The sequence below is a fragment of the Camelus dromedarius genome, chromosome 9 (genome assembly GCF_036321535.1).
Source record: "Camelus dromedarius isolate mCamDro1 chromosome 9, mCamDro1.pat, whole genome shotgun sequence".
NCBI classification, from domain to species: domain Eukaryota; kingdom Metazoa; phylum Chordata; class Mammalia; order Artiodactyla; family Camelidae; genus Camelus; species Camelus dromedarius.
The window spans coordinates 74,492,489-74,504,702 of record NC_087444.1 but is presented as its reverse complement, the minus strand read 5'-3'; the positions used below and the strand labels follow the sequence as shown (position 1 = coordinate 74,504,702).

The window sequence follows — 12,214 nt, the reverse complement described above, 5'->3', positions numbered from 1 at the left end:
AAGGGTGGTTCGCCCAGCCCAGAGTAGGGCCCCTGCTAGTCCACCCGCCGGGCTTGGGGGAGGCTGGGCTCCCTGGACAGGCCCTGTTGGAAGGGTTTGCTCTGACCTGAGCACTCGGCCCACGTTCTGTAGATGGGGCAGGGGAACCACGGGGAGCCGGCCCTGAGTGGGCTGCTTCTCCGCAGGGGGCTGCCAGCTGCAGGGCTAGGCCCACAGGTTGGGAAGGTCAGGCATGTGATCCAAAGATGAGAACCAGAGCTCAGAGTCCTCAAGACATGAGATGCTCTGTGCATGAAACGAACCCAGGGCTGTGGCCTGGACCCACAGCAGTGAGAGCACCAGCGAGCCCAGTCAGGCCTGTGTGCATGACTGCCGGAAGGCACGAACTTGCCTGGTGCTGCCTTGTGTCTGCTTCCAGCCAAGTGACCCCTGGGGAGCCCATGGGTTAAGGAGGGAAGCCGGGAGGTGGGGGCTGGTCCCTGGAAGCAGCCGCCTGGCCGCAGAAAGGCCCCAGAAGAACCGGCCCACCAAGCTCCACTCAGACCTGGCAGCTCCACGAAGTACACTGTCCCCTCCTGGCTCAGGTGACAGTGATCTCAAAGGTGGCCTCCCTGTGAATCTGTTAGTCTGGACAGTGAGTATGGCAGAAGGCTTTTAAAAGACTTTATTGGGGAAACGTACAGGGGTGGGGATCGTCCTTGGAGACATCTCAGGACGCTGTCCTCCATCTCACTGGGCAGTTGCAGTCCCCAGGGACCCCTACTCAGAAGCATCTGACCTGGGGGCAGGGGGTATAGTGGGAGGTCCTGAACAGGGGCTCCCAGCAGCCCCTGGGCCCCCCACACCCTACTGCATAGACCCACAAGCATCCAGTGTCCCGGGGTCTAGAAGGGCCCTCTACCTGCCTGGACCTGGAAACCCCAGCTCCCGTTCCCTCCTACGGAGGTGGAGGGGGGCTGGAGTTTCCCAGGAGGCCTGGGAGGCCTCTCACTCTGCTCTGGTCTTCTCAAGGCCAGGGTCACACTACTTCCTGAACCCCGGGCATTCCGACAGTCCATCCTGTACTCAGCCCAGCTGCCACTCACCGGTCTTGGTGGGGGCCTCGTCTGTGACTCCTGGAGAGGCCCAGCCCTGGGGGGTGGCCACTACCCCCCCATCTGTGGGGAAGGAAGCAAGGGAGGAGGAGTCAGACATTGGGGATGAAGTGGTGGCAGGAACGGGCTCTGAGGGCCCAGCCCTCGGCCGCCTCACCCCTCGCTGCTGCTGCTCCTGCTCCAGGTTCCGCTGCAGGACTTGCTGCTGGTTGGCGATGACACGCCGGATGCCATTGACGAAGTTGCTCTGGTCATGGGGGATGAGGCCAATGAAGATCTTCTTCTCCGAGGAGTACAGGAGCATGAGCACGCGCACCTCGCACGAGGCCTTGTAGGAAAAGTGCACGCAGCCGGCCTGGCGGGTGCAGAGCGCAGTGTCACCGGCTGGCCCTCGGTGCACGTGCTTCTCCCCATCATGACGGATGCAGACCACACAGGTCAGCGTCCCAGCTGCCATCCTCCAGCCCTGTCACTACACCCACATGGGGACAGGAGACAAGCCAGAGACGCCTACCCAAGGACCAGCTCAAGCCCAGCCCAGCCCAAGGCCTGCACGACAAGCTCCAGGGAGACCACGACGCTCCCTGGTGGGAGCCCCGACCCCCACTGGACTGGTACCCAAACTGCCCCTAGGACCAGACAAGACCACCCAGAGAAACACGGGGGACCGATCTGGCACCCCGGCTCCCTCGGCCTGTGCAACCCTCAGAGGCGGCCGAAGCGCAGGGAGGCCAGGCGGCATGCTCACCCATAGCTCAGGGACCTGGCTCAATGTCACAGCAACCGCAGCAACAACGGGCGCGGCGCGCCCAGTGCTCCCCAACCCGTTTCACCGGATCCTCGCTCTCTCCGAGGCCCGGGGACATCTGACAGGTGGGCAGACTCACAAAGGCCTCCAGAGCCAGGAAGGGCTGTGCCAGCCCTCGGCCCCGCAGGGGTCAGAAAGGACAGGCATCCAGGAGGAGGCCCCCTAGCAGCACCCACCTGCGCCCCAAGCCTGCCGCAGAAGCCAAGGACAGGGCCGGCCACGGTACGCGGGGCCTTTGCATACCTCCCTGAGGGAACCCTGTGCTTTCTAAAATCTTCTGTAACACAAAAGAAACACACAGCCAGCCCCATATGTGTGACGGCACAGCTCTGATTACCAAACTGATTTATTAAAGAGCTATAAGCTACCCTGGGGTGGCCATCACCCGGGACACTAAACACCCAGAGAAGACGGCTGCAGTTTCAGAAGCATCGAAGTCCACCCTCCTCGCCTCACAGGTGGAGAAACAGACCCAGAGAGAGAAAAGGACTTGGCTGAGACCCACCAACAGGTGACCAGCAGGTACTTTAAAAGCTTGGGCTGGAAGCAGACAGACCTTCCTGCCTGGTGAGGGGCCTTCGGAAGCCTCAGGTTTTCCACTGAAAAACCTGGAATGATGAGGACACTCTGTCCCCAGGGAAGTATCTGAGGACACAAGGACCTGAACCAGGCTCGGTCCAAGTCCAGGCCCCAGCACTTGCTTGGCCCGTGACTGTTTCCTCGTCTGTAAAACGGAGTCAGGAGAGCAGAGCTCCAGGGGAGTCACGAGGACCAGGAGCCAGTGTGGTCCAGGCTCGGGGCTCCCTGCGCCATGGCTACCAGTACGTTCTCCCTGCCAGTTCTGGGGAAGCCTCCGCTCTCATCTTATTTCAGTTTTTAAACTCCCAGCACCTCTGGCTCTACTCGGCCTGGACGTCAGCCCGGCCCCCGCCTCCCTACTCACAAAGCCGTTGTCCATGATCCGGCACAGGCTCTTCAGCGTCTCCAGGTCCTTGGTGAAGTGGAACTGAACCAGGCGGGAGTTCCGGAAGAGTGGCACCAGGGTGGTCTGTGGGGAGGCCACTCCGTGAGGCGTGCTGCCTGCCTCGCACTCTCCCCAACACGGCGGCAGTACTGCATCTGAGGGCCTCGCCCAGTTTAAAACCTCAAGCCTGTGGCCCCTCAAAGCTGGGACTAGAAAACCACCCCTGCGTACTTCCAGCTACAGGGCCTTTGCACATGCTGTCCCTTGACACAGGACACCCTCCTCCCCCAGCTGGTGCCTCAAGGCCCTGACATGGACGCAAGCCTAATGCCCTCTCCCTGCTCACCAGCAGCTGCTGCGGGATGAGCTGCATGTACAACTTCCGCGGCCACTGCTCAGTCCTCCTGCGGGGACAAGGGGCAAGGGTCAGGAGGCCAGGTCTCACTGAGATGCTGCCCCACCCACAGCCCGACACTCACAGGATCTCCCCTTGGTTCACATAGATGTGTGACGGCAGCCACCGCTTAGACCGACTGTTGGGCTCAGGCCTGGGCTTTTGGGGAGAAAAGAAGAGACATCAGGAGTGGGAGGCACCCCAAGTCAGCAAAGACGCACTGGTCCCGAGGTCACCTGGGCCACCCTAGGGCTCACCTCCTGCCACTCCATGACTCCACTCCATGCCAGGAACTTATTGTTGACGATCTGAACAGGGCCTGCGACACCACCGGGTCCTACTGCCTGTGGGAGGAGATAGGTGTGCTGGGGTCCCAAGCACCCCTAGAGAAGGCCCCTAGGAAACCCAGATGCTGCCCCAGGACCCTCCCCTCTACCCAGGCTTTCTGGCTTCCTGGCCCCCACCCACCCAACCAGACCCTGTCTGCCCATAATCCAAGAAGACCCCCCAGAGTTGGCCCTGCCCCTCACTCACTCACAGGCCCCCCACGGCCCCCAGTGCCCTAGGACCAGTCCCACCCCTCAGCCTGGGGTATGAGACTCATGGGGTCTGCTTCTAAGTCCCAGGCAGCCGTATAACTTGCTGCACCAACTGGGACACTTGGGTGGAGGGGATGCTGTGAACAACTGGTAAGGCGTGAACCCAGATATGGTCACCCTCCCCACGATCAGCAGGCCTGCGTGCTCATCCACCCCCTGCTCTCCATGGGCATTCCTCCTGCAGAGAACCTCCTGGAGAACCCTTCAACCCCTTGCCCTTCAAAGCCTCACAGACACATCCGGTGACTGGGGCTGAGGACACACCTGTTTGCGGGTGGTGATGACCTGCCGGATGGCGTTGACGAAGCCGCTCTGGTCATAGGGGATGAGGCCCATGAAGATCTTCTTCTTGGACGAGTACAGGAGCATGAGCACCCGCACCTCGCAGGGGGAGATATGGGGGAAGAGCATGCAGCCCGCCTGGGGGGCAGGGAGCAGAGGTCAGAGACCCCAGGGCCCTGTCTAGAGGACAGAAGTCCTCAAACTTAACACCATGGTCCTAATGAGGGGCGTGTAGCCAACACGCCTCAGAGCCTGTGAATGCGCGCCTAGGTGTCCCCTTCTCCGTAAATCTGGGGTTGGGGCTGGGGTCAGGGATCCATGTGTAGGGTGCGAGGGTCCCAAGAATGCTCCACGTCCCCCCTGAGGCCAGCCCTGTCCTGAGGACTGGGGCCAAGTTTGCTGCCTGGGCCAGAATTGTTGGCAGGGAGGCCCGGACCCAGCTTGCCTGGAGTTAAGAGCACACTCAGGACCAGACTGCCTGGGAGTAAACCCAGCTCTGCTACCTCCTAGCTGTCTAACCGAAAGCAAATCTCCCTCTGGACCTCAGTTTCCCCATCTGTAAAATGGCCCAACAGTGTACACAGTAAGTGCCACATAAACACTTGTTACATGAGATGCTAGTGCCTTCTCAGTGGGACTGCGGGAGAACTTAAGCTCCACAGATGTCCCCCTCGGGTGTCTAGATAGTGGGGCACACGGTTCTGGGAACCCCTCACACACATTCTGCCCCCCTGCCTGACTTCTCTCACTCCCCAGATCAAGCTCAGGGTCTGCTTGCTTAGAGACCCCATCCCTGGCCTTTCCTGGACCCACGTGTGGTCACCCCTCCCAGAACTACCAGTAGGACTAGGAATGTGATGGGACAGGCAGTGGAGGGTGTGTGCTGACTCCACCCCGGCAGCCTGGGGGCTGGAGCACAGGACACGGAGCAGGCCCTGGTCTGACAATGCTGAAGGAAGGGGTGACCGGGAAGCCAAGAGACCCCCACACTGGTCACCACCCCAGAAGAAAAGGCAAGCTGCTCAGACATGAGGGTGGCAGCATACACAGTGCCCCCTGAAGGCAGCAGCCAGGTGGTCTGTCTCAAAAGGAACCTGGAACTGGAAAGGACAGCAGAGCTGAGTCCTCTGGGCACACTAGTAAGGACCTACCCCCACCTCATGGCCAACCCCTCTGTCACAACCAGACCCCTGCGGGTGGGGGCTGCCACTGAAGCATGGCCCAAAACTCAGGGGCTGCAGGGCCCACACCAACCGTGTCCTGTTTCTGAACCCCCAACTCTAACAGCCTTGCCAGGCTGTGTTAAAGTCTTTACGCAAACTCACTCCTCCAGGTGGCCCTGCTGACCAAGGCCTGCTATCAGCCCATTTGGCAGATGAGGAAACTGAGTCCCAGCACTGACTACTCCTCCCTGCTGACTCCCTCTTCCCCAGGTCACCCCCATTTGCCAGCCAGGGCCCTGCCACGTACTGTGGCCCCAACAAACTCCAGGGTCCCACTAGCGCTGGCCTAAGTTCCTCTGGAGGCAGCTCCCATCTCGGCCAGAGGTGGGCCAGCTTCCTCCACTCTCCACTCCCCACTCCACTGGGGAGAACCTTAGATCCCAGCTCACAGACAGGTTCCCTGCCCCCCGTCCCAGGTCATCCCAGCAGAGCTCCATCACCAGAGTGCTCCCTGCGCCCCCGCCCACTCACGAAGCCGTTGCCCATGACTCGGCAGAGCCCCTTGAGGGAGTCACAGTCTCTGTTGGTGAAGTGGAACTGCGCCAGCTGGGAGTTGCGGAACAGGGGGCCCAGGGTGGTCTGGGGGTGACAAAGCAGACAGTGGAGTCAGGGGTGGGGGTGGGGGTGGGGCAATCTGGGGCGGGGGCGGGGGGTGCCTCACCAGCAGCTGCTGCGGGATCAGCTGCATGATCAGCTTCTGCGGCCACTGGTCCGTCTCCCTGCAGGGGGGAGAGGGTCAGGGGCACAGGGGCACAGCTGCCTGCCACTGCCCACCGCCCCACGCAGCCCTCCCACCGCTCACAGGTTCTCGCCCTGGTTCACGTAGGCCTGGCAGGGCAGGGCCCGCTTCAGCTTCGCAGTGGAGTCAGAGTAGGGTCGACGCTTCTGTGGTGGGAGCGAGAGGGATCACTGGACACAGCCCATGTCCCCGGGTGGCCCCCCACCGGCAGAGGCTAAAGGGAGCCCCGGGGCCAGCCCCCACCCTCTGGAGACACAAAGGGACCGGGTGCTCACCTCCTGCCACTCCAGGACGCCGCTCCAGGCCAGCAGCTTGTTGCTGAGCCGGTGCTCGCCTACGGCCAGGCCCCCAAGGGCGAGCCCCGGTGAGGAGGGCCCTATGGGACCCAGGGCCCCAAAGACCCGAGCACCTTGCTGTGGCAGAGGGGGTGCAGAAACTGAGGCTGGGGGTCTGCCAGGGTGGCTGTCCCCCACCTGCCCTCAGATGGGACACTGCAATGTTCAGACACAAATTCCCCACTCCAAAAACCCAGGGCCAGCTCCAAACCCTTCATCCCAATGGTTAAGACCCCATGTGGCTGACTCCCCCATCCCTGTCCCGCTGCTACACCAGGACCCTTTCCCCCAACCCCAAGACTGCTTGTCACCTCAGCACTGGCCCACACAGGGTCCCAGAAAGCCACCAGCTGCTGCTTCCCTTTCAGCCTCTGCTCCAGCTGTGCTCTCAGCCTGGAAGGCCATCTCACCCACTTCAAGAGGTACCACACACTCATCCTCCCCGGCTGATCAATTATGGCCCCTCTATTGAGACCCAACTCAGAAGCAGTTCTCTGAGGGTCCAGAGCTTCCCGGAAGGACCCCCAACCCACAAGCCAGCCTAGGTCATGTCTGTCTGGCACACCTGTTTGCCCCATCCTACCCATGCTCAAAACCCTTCCAAGGCTCCACAGGGCCCTCTACAGAGAGTCCAGACTCTCCCCTCTGCTCCTGCCAACCTCTCCAGGGAGTGCCGGCTACATCAGGCTGACTCCTGGGAAGCGGAGAGGAAGCAACCAGAGCACACGAACAACAGAACTATCCAAGGAGGTGGGGAGACATTTGGAACACGGAGTGTAATGACACCTGGAGGTGCCCCTCAAACACATCTTGAGGGCATCTGCAAAATACCAGGAGAACATTCCAGCAATAAAGCCAAGAAAAGCTACACATTCTACTCACAGGCCACTCTTTTTCAAATCAAAAACATCTCAGAGCAAACAAGGGAAGGCTTCGGAATAGCCTGGCATCATGAAACACATGAAAACCTCACTAGTAGGTGCCTCCAAGGAGTAGAAAAAAATATGGGTTGTTACTTTTCATCTTATTACTAACAGGTCTTTTTCCAATTTCCCGTGAAGTACACAGATGTTTTCTGTTTCAGAAAAAAGACAGGCAGGGAAAATTGTATTTTGGAGGCGCTTAAAGAGCAAAAAAACCTGAGCAGGCATGCTCTCCATCCAGGTAGGTGGTTCTGGGATTCAGGCAATCGTAGGAGATGAGGAAGAAAAGCGGACAGCATCCTGGTGTAGGAACGAAGTGGTGTGTGTTCCCTGTCGGAGTGTGTCCGAGATGGAGAAAGACTGTTGCGGCCCTGGGTGTGTAGGTACCACAGCTGGTGTGTATAACATCCAAGAAAATGTAGTTAAAGCCCATACCTGGAGGAATCTAGGTGAACATACTTAAGGACCCAGTCAGTATGTGCTTCAGGTACATATGTTAAAAGTCGTCTTGTCTGGGAGGCCAGGTTGACCATATTTTGCTCTGGTGGGTAAAGACCAGGGATGCTTAAGCTCAGGTCTCCCCGAAAGAATGCATGCCAGGGTGGAGGACCACATTTAAGGACTAGACCTAAGTGCTATCTTAAAGGAAATCCCACATCTAAGCAACTGTGTGCAAAATTTGGTTGTGCATTTCAGTATGTACTTTGTTTACTACATAAAAAGCCTATTTAGTACTTGCAAGGAGGATGAAAGCCTTAGGTTGCATGCTTAAGGATCCAGGAGGCATTTCTGAACGAGCAGATGTGAACGCTAAGAAATGGAGAAAGCAGTGGAGTGAAGAGTAATGTTTAACTTCTAGGAGGTGTGTATAAGATCCGAGAAAGCCTGTTTAAGGCTTGCGTGGAGCTGCCACAGGTCCTTGCCATGCACGACATTGGGGCGGGGTATTTAAGAAGGGAGCCTGGGTGCCAGGGTAGGGTAAAACTCGCACCCGGACAACCGTATCAACTTAATTGTGTGTGAAACGTTGGGACGTGGTTTTACCGCTCCAAAAAAACGTTAAGATTTTTTAAAAGTATGTTTATGTTGTAGGTCTGGGGAAGCGTGTGTAACTGCAAAGATGGATATTTATATTTAAGGTCTGGGCTTGTTGCGATTTGTAAGAGCATCCCACATCTGGCTGAGCGTGCAAATAAATCCTGGGTGCACACGCCACGGGCGCCGTGCAGACGCGTGAGGCCGGGGGAGAACGCCCCCGGGGGCAACACCTGGGCGCGCGAGTGCGACGCGGGGGCCCCCTCGCCGCGTCCCCCCAGCCCCCTCCCCCATTTCCAGATTTCCTGCCCAGAGAGCGAACAACTTTCCAACTGGAAAAACAAGCGAGCGCACACGCCGACCATCGGCCCGCCCGCCCCCAACCCTGCGTTTAAATCGGGCCGCGGAGTCAGCAGTAATTTGAGCCCTCCTCGGCCTCGTACCCCACCCCCGCCACCCCGGCCCGAACGCGAAACAAAGGGGAGAGGCCGGCGCGTACCACCCGGGGGGATTCAAGGGGGAACCCGGGCCCCAGGCGGGACTACCCTTCGGGCCACCCGAGAGACCCCAGAGAAAAGGGGGCCGAGGACAAAGACGCCAACCCCGACGAGGGGCCGGCAGGGGCGGGGCCGTGGAAAGCTCTGGAAAAAGGGCGGGGGGCTCACCATGGGAGGGGCCGAGCGAGCCCGGATCCGCGGCGGCTGCGGGCCTCGGGGACTGGCCGGCCAAGAGCGCGAGCGGGCCGCGCGCGCCGTGAGGGGCCTCAGGGGGCGGCCGCGACCCCCGAGGGGGCCCCCGGCGCCAGAGCGGTGCGGGGCGCGGCGCGGACGGACCATGGCGGGCGCGGACTGAGCGGGCTGGGGGCTGCCACTGGCCTCACGGGGGGCTGCGGGCTCCACCGACTGAGGGGCGCGGGCGCACGGCTTCGGGGGAGACGGGCTGGGCTGTACCAAGCGTGGGGGACGCTCCGCTGGAGAGGGGTCGCCACGGCCAAACCACTGCGGCGAGGAGGGGGAGCGCGGCGCATACCAAGAGCGTCTGCGAGGGGGCGTGGCCAGGGTGTACCAAAATAGGGCCGGGGGAGCCCTGGGAGAGGGTGTGTGGGGCGGGGAATACGGCAATTGGAAGATACTATGGGCCGCTCGAGCAAGGAGGGGAGGAACTCCGAGGTCGCGAGAGAAACAACTTCAAGGGGGCGTGGCGGGAAAGACCATACCGTAGGGTGATGGGGGGAGGTGAACGTGGAAGACGATACCAAGTTGGCTCCGCGCGGGGGGTTGGGATACCGGGAGATGATACCCTGAGCCGGGAGACTACACCAAGACAGGTCAGGAAAAGGAGTAGGAAGGAATAACAGACTGGAGGCAAGAGAACCTACCTAGAGGTTTGGGGATACGGATTGTGTCGGGCCTAAGAAAAGGACTTGAGGTTTGAAGGCAGTGACGTGGCTAGGTGGGCAGGGAACCACAACTCCCAGCGGCCCCCGCGCGGCTTGGGCGGAGCCAGAGGTCCCCGAGACGACGCCAGTCGCAGCTACGTGCCCATTGGCTCCCGCGTCCTAGGCTCCGCCTGCCTCCCTCTGCACCTCCTCTGGCTTCTTGCCGCCTGCCTCTCGGCCATTCATTGATTCATTCACTGAACTGTTAAACGACTGCGTATTCACTTACTAGTAGTTGTGTGAGATTTCTTGCTTCAATTTCCCAGTTTCTTAAATGTGGATAATAGCTAACCCTAAAATGGTTATGAGGATCAAATGAGTTAATATTAGGCTCTGTATTTGGTACAGTAACAACCTAAAGTCATAATTTGCACCATTTCCACTTCTGAGCTGGGCAACGAGTACACTGTGATGACCAAAACAGACCAGGTCCTCTAGAGAAAATAAATAATCGCAGTTTGTGATAAGTGTTATAAATTGACGGGGGAGGGTACAGCTCAAGTAATAAGAGCGCCATGCTTAGCTTGCACGAGGTCCTGGGTTCAATCCTCAGAACCTCCTCTAAAAATAAATTTAAAAACCTAATTACCCCCAAGTAAATAAATAAATAAATAGAGCGCAGGAGGGTGGGATGGTGACCCTGAGAAGTCAGGAAAGTGACTTTTAGGCAGCCTCCAATTCCACATACGCTGGAAGAGTGTGCTAAGATGAGGGAACAGCCAGGGCACAACATTCCTGAGGGTGGAAGGAAAACAAGGGAGGCCAGCGAGGCTGTAGCAGAGTGAGGGTGGAGTAGAGCTGTGGAACTGGGAGTGGCCAGGTGCTAAGCAGGGTCCTACAGCCTTGGGATGGAATTTGGATTTTTTTGCAGGGGAACCACCCAAAGGTTTTTTAGCAAGGAAGTGACAAAGTCGTGTTCACATTTTAAACAAATCGTTTACAGAATCCATAGAGTTAGGCACACGATGTCTCTACAAACCTACAGAAGATGCTGGGATCCAGAGTCACCTCTGAGGAGAGAAGGCAGCAGATGGAGTGGGGACGGGATTATAGGGGTGGAAAGGAAACTCAACTTCTTCTTTTAGACTCTTTGGAATCCTTACCATCTGCAAATGTTGCCTACTGAAAAATAATTTTTGCAAGATTTAAATCTTTAAGGATCCCTCTGGCTGCTGCATTGAAAATCAGATTGTAGGGGAGAGTGGAAGCAGGATGGCAGAGAAAAGACTATGGCAGTAATCCAGGTGAGAGGCACAGATGGGCTGGGTCACAGGAAGGGTGGCTGCCATGGAAGTGGTCATGTTCCCAATTTGCAAGCTGGAGCCCAGAGGGCTCATGCAGGGAATGAAAGAAAGAGGAGTGAAGTGATGTCAAGGTGTTTGCTCGTGCAGAGGTGTCATTTTGTGAAAGGGAACTGACTATAGGAGAGGCTGGTTGGGGGTCGAGTGTGGAGATGGAAATCCCTACTTCTGTTTCTACCTGATACGTTGGGGAATGTCAGGAGATAAGGCTTTGGGAGTCTTCAGAGTTTGAATCGATGAGAAGGAATGAGATCACTAAGAGCATGTGTGTAGACAAGAGACTGGGAAACTCCATCCCTTTAGAGGTTAGATCTATACAGGCCAACCAGAAAATGAGACAGAGGAGGGGCCAGTGAAATTCCAGCAGAGAAGCCCAAGGCCAGTCATATTTCTCATCCTTGCTTGCCACCTGTCCAAGGGCTTCCCACGGTTGATTAAAGCCCTGTCCTGAGCCCCAAATCTGATCTGGATTGTGGCCAAATAGCGAGTCAGTGCTCATGGGACCCAGACTGCAAGTTAGGTATCAGCAGGCACCTCCAGAGCTCCGACAATGTCAGGACACCCCACTGCTGGCAGCAGGAAGGAGAAAGAATCATAGGGACAGAAGCCTCCTTAATCTCTCTAAATCCCCATTTCTCACCATTCTTGTTGGTCCAAACCATTGTCATCACCTCTTTCTCTCTCTTTTTCCTTTTCCCTTAACAGAGGCACTGGGAATTGAACACAGGACCTTGCAGATGCCAAGCACGTGCCCTGACACTGAGCTATACCTTCCACACCCCCATCATGATCTTTTGACTGGATAACAGTCTCCTAACTTGCCACCTTGACTCATTCTGCTACTCAAAACACTCCAATGGCTTTCCAGTGCCCTTAGAATTAAATACAAACTCTTCCTCTAATGCCCTGTATGATGAGCCCCTGCTGCTGTCTCCAGATTGATCTCTTCTTTTTCCTTTCTGTTCTCCACCTAGCTGATGCCTTCCCATCCTTCAGGACACGTGTGTTGTTATGAATTCCCAGGATCGTATAAGCATGGAGAAAGGTGTGCCAGGATACACTCCAGTATGAGCAAATGA

The 12,214-nt window shown here is 57.8% G+C and overlaps 1 protein-coding gene across 1 annotated transcript; it reads right to left on the bottom strand.

Annotated features, from left to right (window-relative positions):
* Positions 1-649: 649 nt before the first annotated feature.
* Positions 650-9,445, bottom strand: PTOV1 (PTOV1 extended AT-hook containing adaptor protein). Its single transcript, XM_064489539.1, has 13 exons — positions 9,062-9,445; positions 6,379-6,516; positions 6,167-6,249; positions 6,026-6,083; positions 5,836-5,943; positions 4,124-4,279; positions 3,518-3,604; positions 3,346-3,419; positions 3,213-3,270; positions 2,846-2,950; positions 1,252-1,449; positions 1,086-1,157; positions 650-778 (listed from the first exon to the last, which is right to left on the bottom strand). Exons 1-12 carry the CDS (start codon positions 9,230-9,232, stop codon positions 1,146-1,148), a joined length of 1,248 nt encoding a protein of 415 aa, XP_064345609.1. The 5' UTR covers positions 9,233-9,445; the 3' UTR covers positions 650-778; positions 1,086-1,145.
* Between the last annotated feature and the right edge of the window lie 2,769 nt (positions 9,446-12,214).

Excerpts from the sequence above, each read along its gene's own strand:
- PTOV1 (XM_064489539.1), bottom strand. The coding sequence starts at position 9,232 with ATGGTCCGTCCGCGCCGCGCCCCGCACCGCTCTGGCGCCGGGGGCCCC. Across the intron at positions 6,250-6,378 it reads GCGTCCTGGAGTGGCAGGAG|AAGCGTCGACCCTACTCTGA; the intron begins GTGAGCACCCGG and ends CTCCCACCACAG. Across the intron at positions 1,450-2,845 it reads GGATCATGGACAACGGCTTT|GCCGGCTGCGTGCACTTTTC; the intron begins GTGAGTAGGGAG and ends TGCACCCGCCAG.